Here is a 10,215-nt window from a genome sequence, read left to right as displayed (position 1 = left end):
TTAATTGGCTCTCAGAAATGCCAAGGCTGGCAGGGATCTCTGAAAGTCTAGCAATCCAATTCCACTTAATTGTCTGAACCTAAGAAAACCCAAATAAAGGGCATTAAATCTGATTTTCCCCTACTCCAAACTGACTAGAACAGGTGCCAAGAAGAGGCAAGAGAAGGGTCGGGGAGGCGCTAGCGAGTGACAAGGCCCTCCCTCTGACCCAGCAGCAGTGGCAGGCCTGGTTCTGACTCAGCATCCTGATGCAGAGAGGTAGTGAGAGACCCCATGAGCAGGACAACAGGAGAGCTGAGCAGACAGCAGACCACACAGCAAAGCCCCAGTGCCCTTCCAGCTAAACCTGCGGCTCAGGTCCGAGCAATCACAATCACTCCTAAAGGATGAATGGGCTACATACTATTATCATTTAATTTATGGACTGCTTAAAAACGCAAAGAAAGATTCTTTTTGATATCAATTTGATTTTTTTTTTCTTTTTTAAATTCTTGGGTGGTTTTTTAAAAGCTCATTTCCCCTTATCTATTCTTTCACCCAAATTAACAAAGTGCGTAGTTCTCTGGTAAATAAATTTTTAAATTTTAAAATGACTCCATCTGAACAAATGACGACTTTAAAAAGCTTAGGTGAGGTGGGAAGCCGCAGGCTGCTCTTCGGCCCCAGGCTCTGGCATCCCGATGTCTCTGCTTGTGACCTCACTGCATGGAGTTTACAGAAATCGACAATGTTAAATATTTAGCTTCACAAACTCTGTAAAAATGAGTTGCTGTGACCTACAAAAAAAGGTATGTACATATTTTTACATAATACAATATCTTAAAAGATCGTATTTACAAAAAGGAAATCTATTCACAGAAACACTGCGAGCTTCTGATTCAGAGTGCAGTACCTGGCCTTGGGTTTCACAAGTTTATTTCAAAGCATTATTGCTCTACCATATAGGCAAAGGGTGACGCCAGTACTTGAAAGAAAACAACAAACAAACAAACAACAATCATGTTCTTGTCCTAACAGATTAGTGCAGACAAAAACCAGGAACGTGGCTCACCATTCCTCACGCCCTCGGGAATATTGCATTTCTCCTCGATTTCCTAAGTAAAGTGCACTTGGCTGCACATCAGCATGGGAAAAGTCAGTATTGTCATTTTCCCTTCTGCAAAGCCATTTAACATCAATGACAAATCCTTGAGAAGTACAGGGTATCGGGACCTCATCAGGAGAAAACCTAAGACAACAGACTCTGGGGACTACACCTGTAAAGGGCAAGAGCGCAGAAACACTGGTTCCCCCGGACGGAAGAGCGACACAGAACTACTTGGTGACAAGCCCTTGTAGACAGACTGCCCCTTGTCCACTGCTACAAGACAGAAACCCTAGCCACCTAGATTTATGTGAAGACTTTGGCTGGCGAGGCAGAAGGAAGTGACCCGGGAGACTGGTGGCTATGCAATTCCTATCTCCAGAATCACATCCCCAGGAGGCAGAACACCATGCCACACAGAGGCAGGGCATCAGGTAGACAGTGCACTTCAGCTTGAGACCCAGTCCCACTCAAATGACAGCACTGGAACACCCTGGTGGTCAAGCTGGTCCTTGGTTACCTCACGATGGTCCTGTGCAGTGAGTGTCATTTGTACAGTGATTTCCTTACCGGTCCCACTAGGGAGATGTCAGCAGTATTTCTGTTAACAAAAGAAAACAGTCAGCATGGCAGAAAACCATCCCACATCTGCACACCCTGCCAGGCACGGCTGACTGGTTCTGACTCTTCAGAATCTACTTCCACACAAACACTTAATAGCCCAGCACCTTCAAACCAAATGCTCTATTCAGAACTATTTTGTGTAAGTTATCTATCTGAGTTAAAGTCTACAGACCACCTTGACAGGCTTCTGGGTCTAACCAGAAGGAAAACCCTTTTTAGAGAGTTAAGAATAGATACTCATACCTGATCAGGCCCCATGGGCATGCCGGACATGGGCATGGGGGCCATGTTCATCTGTCCCAAGTGCCCAGCAGCACTGTTGTTCATGTGGACCATGCTGTATGCTGCAGGGTTCCCCTGGGGAGCAAACTGCTGCTGGGGGAAGGAGCTGCAAAGAAAGGGTAATGTTGCTTCCACATCAACTCAGACTACAGGGCACACCAACTGTCACAGTTGTGCCAAAGTAGAAAACACCAGAGAAAGAACGGAAGTCTTGTTTTGTTGTTGTAGCTTGAGATAGGATCTCACTATGTACCCCTGGCTATCCTGGAGCTCCCTGTGTAGACCAGGCTGACCTCAAACTCACAGAGATCCTCCTGCCTCTCTCTGCCTCCCGATTAAAGGCTAGCCACTACCCCTGGCCTGAGGAAAAGAGCCTGCCTGCCTTCTGTTTCCCACAGTTGTCAGGACTCAGCATGCTAACGGATATGGACATGGTACAAAGCAACCCTGAGTAAGCCAAACACCTTGTTTCTAACTCTGAGCCAAGCCTCATGGTCTCTCCCTCCTAAGTGTGATTGAGAAACAGTCCATGCCTCCAGCACTAGGACATAAAGATAAGTCACACTCCTCACCTGCTTCTGGCCAGGTTCCCTGATGGCCACCCCTTCATTTCTGAGGACTGATACATGGGTGCAGTCTGAGGATGCTGCACCATGGCATTCTGGGAAGGCCCCATTCTTGATGACATCATTGCATTGGGAGGACTGGATACTCGCCCAAAGGCTGGATCTGGTGGTTGTCCCATCCCTTGAAGAAATAAACAAGAACCAATGTTCCAATGCTGCGCCCTTGGAATCTCGGCATCCTAGAACCACTGTGGGTGGTAGAGAATGGTGAAGAAAGGACGTAGAGGGCCACAGGTAGCTGCTCTGAGTGCTTCTCACTAAGATGACAAAGTCGTGGGTCTAGTAAGAAAGATGCCATCTGGACCCACTGGGAAGGCAGCTGCTTCATGCCCTTCTGTGAGAGAGACTCCTCCTTCCCAGAGGGCAGAGCTGCGTGCTGGAACTGGCACTCTCCCAACAAGACACCTTCATCCCAGTTTATCCCAGAACCTCCCAAAGGCAGGACAGAAGCAGAGAGTGCTTAGCATAATCACAGTGGGGACTTAGGTCACTGAGAAAAGAGACTGAAGCCCACACCTGGGATCTGTCCCCTTGGCTAGAGTGTCCAGAGATGACATAGCATTCTTCACCACCGGGACATGAAAAATGGGCAAATGAAGGCTTATATAATTTTTTTTTTTTTTTCAAACGAGAGGGGGTACTGGGGTTGAAAAAAGCCCAACTGAGAGAACATTCTCACTCTCTCCCCATTACTACACACACTGCTCTCTACCTGTCAGCTTTCCTCACAAACAAGATGGAGTGAATGGTATTTTGTTTTTCAAATACAGCAGACCTAGCGAAGCCTGGGACCTCAGTAACAAAGATTACTTTGGGAAAGGCACAGCATGCCAGGGTTACCATAGTTTGTTGGATATGGAAACTGCTGCGGGGGGGCTTGAGGCATTGCTGGTCCTGACAAAACCCCATCCATGCTAGGAGAAGCGGTGACATTGGGGGGTGGGCTGAAGGCCTGAGGCTGCGGCTGTGACATCATCATTGCCATTCTCTGCTGCTGCTGCTGCTGCTGCAGGTGATGGTTTATCAGCTCTCGCTTTTGCTGGGCAGTCATCTGAGCATTAAAGAAAGCCTGCTGATAGCCAATACAAAAGAACCAATCAGTTTCACACAGTGCCGATTTCCCAATACATGAGCTATCATAGAGGAAACATACTCAGTGTCTTGTCTGTAATTAAAGGAAAAAGAAAATTATCAAAAATGTTTCTTTATGCCTATGATTTCTAAGTGCTTCCCAGTAAGCACGTGTCCTCACTATCTAGGATCAGAAGCATTTACACATTCCTAAAAAGCTCAGTGCTTATCTTACATATAGCAACTCATCACAGAGGGACTCAATCTGGGTGATTTTACTGGTAGTTTTTTGTTGTTGTTGTTGTTGTTGTTGTTGTTGTTTTTGTTTTTTTGTTTTTTTTGCTTTTTCGAGACAGGGTTTCTCTGTGTAGCTTTGCGCCTTTCCTGGCACTCACTTGGTAGCCCAGGCTGGCCTCAAACTCACAGAGATCCGCCTGGCTCTGCCTCCCGAGTGCTGGGCTTAAAGGCGTGCGCCACCCCCACCCGGCTTACTGGTAGTTTTAATGAAGGAATCCCTTCTCCCCAACCCCTCACTACTAACAAAGGAGAGTAAGGTTGAAAGACTAAGTACGGGGGCTGGAGAGATGGCTTAGAAGAGCACTGGCTGCTTTTCCAAGGACCTAGGTTCAATTCCCAGCACCTACATGGCAGCTCACAACCACCTGTAACTCTAGTCCCAAAAGATCTCACTTCCCCTTCTGGCCTCCAGGGTCATGCACAGATAGCCATGTAAGTAACACACTCATAAACATAAAATAACTTTTTCTAAAGAGAGAAAGTGTGATGGGACCAATTATTACAAGAACTTTAGAATTATTCTCACTTGTTTAAGAAAGCCAAGCCCTGTGCTGGAATGTGGAGAGGTCCATCCTCTGCTAGGAACTTACCTGGGGCTGCATCATGGGCCTCATCACAGCAGCACCACCAGTAGGGTTTTCCATTTTCATTTCAAGTGCCTGCCGGCTCTGATTTAAAAACTGAACAGAGAGAAGTTAGTAGGGTCAAGTGGATCGTGTTGATGAGCCCCAATCTGCTGTGGATATCGTTCTGTATAAATAAAACACTGATTGCCCAGTGGCCAGGCAGGAAGTATAAGCGGGACAAAGAGAGAGGAGCATTCCCAGTGGCCAGGCAGGAAGTATAAGCGGGACAAAGAGAGAGGAGAATTCTGGGAAGTGGAAGGCTGAGTCAGGGAGACACTGCCAGCCACCGCCATGACAAGCAGCATGTGAAGATGCCGGTAAGCAACAAGCCACGTGGCAAGGTATAGATTTATAGAAATGGATTAATTTAAGCTGTAAGAACAGTTAGCAAGAAGCCTGCCACGGCCATACAGTTTGTAAGCAATGTAAGTCTCTGTGTTTACTTGGTTGGGTCTGAGCGGCTGTGGGACTGGCAGGTGACAGATTTGTCCTGACTGTGGGACAGGCAGGAAAACTCTAGCTACACCAATCAGCTTTACAAACTTTTAGCACCACCCAGTGAGATGATCTCTCCAAACCCATTGAGCTGGGAAGCCAGCCACATCTAAACTGAATTGGTTTGTTCTCACTCTGCAGAAGAGATGACTCAGCAGCTGAGAGCATGCACTGTTCATCCAGAGGACCTGGCTCCTTTCACAGCACCTACATGGTGGCTCAGTCACTGTTACCTCCAGCACCAGGGGATCTCACAAATCTAGACTCTGCAGGCACATGTATATTTTCTCTCTCTCTCTCTCTCTCTCTCTCTCTCTCTCTCTCTCTCTCTCTCTCTCTCTCTCTCTCACACACACACACACACACACACACACACACCCCTATTAAAAAATAAAGTAAATCTTTAAAAAAAAAAAAATAGAAGAAGAGAAATGCTTCCAAGTCCTTGCCTGTGTGTAAAGCTTGGCATTGGGTAAACGCCAGGGAGCAACCGTACAGCTTCAACAGCATTGTAACAGGAGTTCAACAGACTCACAGTGTCAGGTTTCTCCAGAGCTTGTTCAGACAATCAAATGAACAACTTAACTTGATCACATAACAGTGAGCATTTAGTAGAAAGAAATAATAATACACAAACAGTACCATGAGCATAGGCACACAGCTTCCCCAGTTCTCAGAAGTGGAACAACCATACCCTGGCTCCAGCACACTGGACTCAGCTCAGCCACTTATTACTCAAGTGATCGAGCACCACCAAATGTAATAAGCACATTTGTCTGCACTTACTTACAATTTGTGCAGCCAATTATGTTTTGAAGCAATTATGTTTTAAAACAACTGGGAATTAAGGAAACATCAGGAAGAAATGGAAGTTCTATTTGGAATATTAATTCTTTTTAAATATTTATTCTTATTTAAAGTGTGTCTGTCTGTATGTGGGTTTATGTGCATGAGTGAGATTTTTCAGAGGTTGGAGGAGGATGTGGATCCCTAACTGGAGTTAGACTGAGAGGTCCCCAGTGTGAGTATGCCAGGAACCAAACAGGTCCTCTGCAAAAGCAACACATGTTCTCAACTGCTGAGCACGTCCTAGCCCAAGTACTAAAAGCTTTAAAAATATCAAAACACAGTTTCCATGAAAATGCTGAACTCAATAGTGGTGGTCACACATGCGTACAATCCCAGCATGAGAGGTTGACGCAGGAGGATTACAAGTTCAAAGCCTGTCTGGAATCCCAAGGGTTGTGTTCAAAGCCTGCTTGGTATTAGCAAGATCCTGTCTTTAAACTGAAAAGCTAAAATATCAAGGTTTAAGTATTTGGTCATCATATTAAGAAAACGCCTTCCACCAGGCCAGTGGTGGCACACTCCTTTAATCCCAGCACTCGGGAGGCAGAGGCAGGCGATCTCTGTGAGTTCGAGGCCAGCCTGGTCTACAAAGTGAGTTCCAGGAGAGGCGCAAAGCTGCACAGAGAAACCCTGTCTCAAAAAACCAAAAAAAGAAAATGCCTTCCAAGGACTGTTAAGACATGCTGCCTTCAGGGGAAATCATTTCTGATGTTCTAACCTGTTCTGTTTGAGACATGGCTCACTGGGTAGCCCTGGCTGGCCTGATACTCACTGTGTAAACCAGGCTGGCCTGGGGAAATCACAGAGATGCCCCTGCTTCTTTCTGCCTCCCAAGTGCTGGGTTAAAGGTGAGCATTAAGCAGGGCATGACTCTAAGGACTGAACTAGGTTGTCTGGATTGCATGGGAAGCACTTTTACCCAATGAGCCATTTTGCCACTGCTAATGTTATATATACCATAGAATATACTTATAGAAAGATACTCAATTTTAACTCCTCAACAAGGAACCAACTGCACAAATAAAATCTCAAACGGAAGTAAAAGCAAAAGGAATTTCTTTAGTTAGCAAGGAGTGGAGAGCCAGTGGCAAGAGCTCTGAAGAACACAGCCTGAAAGCCTCTACAAGCCTGGGCAAGCACACACTGGCTCACCTGCTGACCCTGCAGCCTCTGCTGAAGCTGCATTCTCAGCTGCTTTGGGGTGTTTGTCCGTGGTCTCACAATGCTGGCTCTGGGATGCATCCCTTGGAGAGGAAAGCTGCCTTGCTGGCTAATCTGATTCATCATGGAGTTAAAAGATGGCTGTCCCTGAAGGTTAAAGCCTCCTTGCACTGGAGGACCCTGGCCTGGGAACGTCTGTCCATAGAGTGCTGCTTTCTGGTCCATCATCACTGCTGCTTCTTGGCCTTGAAAAATGTCTTGTTTGGCCTCCAAAGCTTGCCCCTGAAACATCAAACACAAATGAATGGTGAGGTAAATCTGAGAAAGCAACCAAAAGAAATATCCCAAACAAGGTAGAGAGAGAGAGAGAGAGAGAGAGAGAGAGAGAGAGAGAGAGAGACAGAGAGACAGAGACAGAGAGAGAGAGACACACAGAGAGAGACAGAGAGAGAGATAAAGTCAATACATGTGAGCACTAGTAATGGCTCAGAATCCAGAAGCAAATCAAGGTTCAGGCCTGAAGTTCCGACATACACAGACATACCCCTCTCTGTTGGTAGCTGAGTCCTAGCACAGAACAGGCTTGCACACTCCACCTTTTCAGTAGCTACAATGTAGTCAATATCTGAAGAAGCACCATTTGCCCAAGACCAGTTACAACCGAACACCTCTCAAACCAGGCAGACAATAAGCCAACATCACAGTGGGCAGCACGTTCTCATGCCAACTCATTTCATCACTTGTTGGGTCCAGGGCTTTTGTGTCTTTTAGGACTACAAAACTAGCTTGCCTTTTTTGAGACAGGGTTTCTGTGTTACCCTGGCTGTCCTGGAACTCACTCTGTTGGATAGTCTGGCCTCAAACTCTTTGAGATCTGCCTGCTTTGCCTCCTAAGACCTGGTATTAAAGGTGTGTGCCACCATACCAGGCCTAGGACCACATAACTTTTTCTAGGCTCCTTTGGAATAAGTCTTTGAGGCAAAGAGCCTATTACAAGTGGTTAGCATCCAACCTTGACCCCTTCCCCAAATCTTTTCAGTTATCCTAAGAAACCCCATGCACATACTAAAGATTGAGTATGTTCATATCCAAAAACATGAATTAAAGACCTTCACACCTTTGCTCTTATTCTTAGTACCAAGCTTCCTTCCTAGTACAAGGACCTTCTGGGAGAGCAGAGATGGCTTTCCCTGTGTGTAGAAAAGAACAGGTACAGACATACACTGTCAGCTGAGAGAGAACAGCACACAAAGCAACAGACAGAGTGAGAAGATCAGCCACACATGATCAGAGAGAAGCAAGAATTGTGCATGTTACACTAGGGAATCATTCTGACCAGAGTCCATTCAGCTGTTCTTTCTTACTGGCAATGATGAGTATGTAAATGATGTCCTAACTCTGCTAGAACAACCCAGCTAATGAATTCTGTAATGTCCTTTTCCTCTTGTCTTTTTTGTGGGGTAAAGGAGTGGGTTAAGGAATTCCCTCCTGCCTTCTCACAATAGTCTATAGGGAGTCTGTGTGGTGTACATGTTTAGGAATGACTTCAATAGACGTTTACTCTTTGGCTTGGCTCAAAGAAGCACCAGTAAGTCTTGTGCACTCCTCTGTGGGTCATAACTCAAGTCTGCAGCTTGAGGTAACATGACTGGAAGGGATGGAAGAAAATGCAGGGAATTTGGTTGAAATGTAATAACAAGTGTAGGTGATTAGATTTCCTGGTTTTCAAACATTTTCAGTAAAAGGAAATCAGTGTATTATCTTAATTTTTTGTAGCAATAACTCTGTATTTAAGAACTGATGAAATAATTAGGGGCTGTCCAGGTGCCTGCTGCCAAGCTTGACAGCCCGAGTTCAAACCCTGGCTCCCACACAATGGAAGAACAGACTCCCATAGTTGTCCTCTGGACTCTACATGCATGGCATGGCATAAGTACATGAACACATGCACAAAAATGTTTTTAAACTTTTTAGGGCTGGTGAAATGGCTGAGTGGTAATGGCCTCTGTCACAAATTCTCACAACCCAAGTTTGATTTCCAAAACCTACATGATGGAAGGACAGGCCTGACTCCTACAAACTGTTCTCTGACCTCCATGTGTGCAATGTGGTGTGCATATGCATGGACAGACACACAGACAGACACACACACACAAAGTAAAATAAAATGTAATAAAACTTTACAAGTCTGTTCTTTTCATTTAAATAAAGTTTTACATAATTCGTGAATAGCAAGAGATGATTTAGGTAACAATGGGTAAACTAGGGGGAAAAGGACATCTCATTTCCAAAAGCACTCCCACTTAAAAGCTAAAGGTCACCAGGTGGTGGTGGCGCACACCTTTAACCCCAGCACTCAGCAGGCAGAGGCAGGTGGATTGCTGAGTTCAAGGATAAACTGGTTTACAAAGTGAGTTCCAGGAACGCCAGGGCTCCACAGAGAAATTGTCTTGCGGGGTTGGGGGTGAGGCTAAAGGTGTCACCCATCACTAATCCTCAAGCGGTCAGTGTTAGACCAAGCATCAACTCTCTACATGCAATGATGATGACAAACTAAATGCATGTTCTGAAGGAGGAAATAAGAGATTGTCAGGTGCACTACGTGTTCACCTTTGCCTTCTCCTGGGCCCCAGAGGCCAACACCACAGTGGGCAGCCTTGCTAAGTCTTGTCCTGGACCTCTGCTGTGCCTCCCACGCCTACTCCAGCCTCTCTGTGCTTGGATGAGACCCAAGAGTACACTGGGGTTAGTCTCGGGGCTTCCTCTTCTCTTGCCATATTTCCTGACAGGTGCTCTCAGATACGTGGGATAACTAGCTACTGAATTGTGCTTTCTACTCCAACCATCTCTGAACTCATTTGACTTATGCAAATAAAGCGTTACCATCTTTCTTTATCTGGGTGTCCCCAGCAAACTTAGTATGCAGAAACAGAAATCAAGCTTTTTGTAACTCATGCACTTCCCCACAAGAAAAGTCACTTTTCTCAAGTCTCCCCTGTATCACGTGCACAGCTCCCCAGAACCCCTTCCTTTCAAGTGTGTATAATGGTACAGACATTCACCCAGTCTTCCCAGGGCTCCTCCTTGCTGTTTAAATCCT

The 10,215-nt window shown here is 45.8% G+C and overlaps 1 protein-coding gene across 3 annotated transcripts in view; it reads right to left on the bottom strand.

Annotated features, from left to right (window-relative positions):
- Positions 1-898: 898 nt before the first annotated feature.
- Positions 899-10,215, bottom strand: part of Ncoa3 (nuclear receptor coactivator 3) — a 31,445-nt gene continuing 22,128 nt past the window's right edge. For 2 of the 3 annotated variants that reach the window (XM_059261924.1, XM_059261926.1), the window contains exons 16-21: positions 7,107-7,397; positions 4,575-4,664; positions 3,457-3,688; positions 2,563-2,737; positions 1,952-2,096; positions 899-1,685 (exon numbers count right to left, since the gene is read on the bottom strand). In XM_059261924.1, coding sequence (XP_059117907.1) covers positions 1,674-1,685; positions 1,952-2,096; positions 2,563-2,737; positions 3,457-3,688; positions 4,575-4,664; positions 7,107-7,397 — 945 coding nt within the window. In that variant the 3' untranslated portion in view covers positions 899-1,673. The remainder of the gene's footprint in view (positions 1,686-1,951; positions 2,097-2,562; positions 2,738-3,456; positions 3,689-4,574; positions 4,665-7,106; positions 7,398-10,215) is intronic. The other variant, XM_059261925.1, reaches the window with a different exon arrangement.

This window comes from Peromyscus eremicus, chromosome 4 (assembly GCF_949786415.1).
Source record: "Peromyscus eremicus chromosome 4, PerEre_H2_v1, whole genome shotgun sequence".
Lineage (NCBI taxonomy): Eukaryota > Metazoa > Chordata > Mammalia > Rodentia > Cricetidae > Peromyscus > Peromyscus eremicus.
This window is presented reverse-complemented; position numbering and strand designations above follow the sequence as displayed.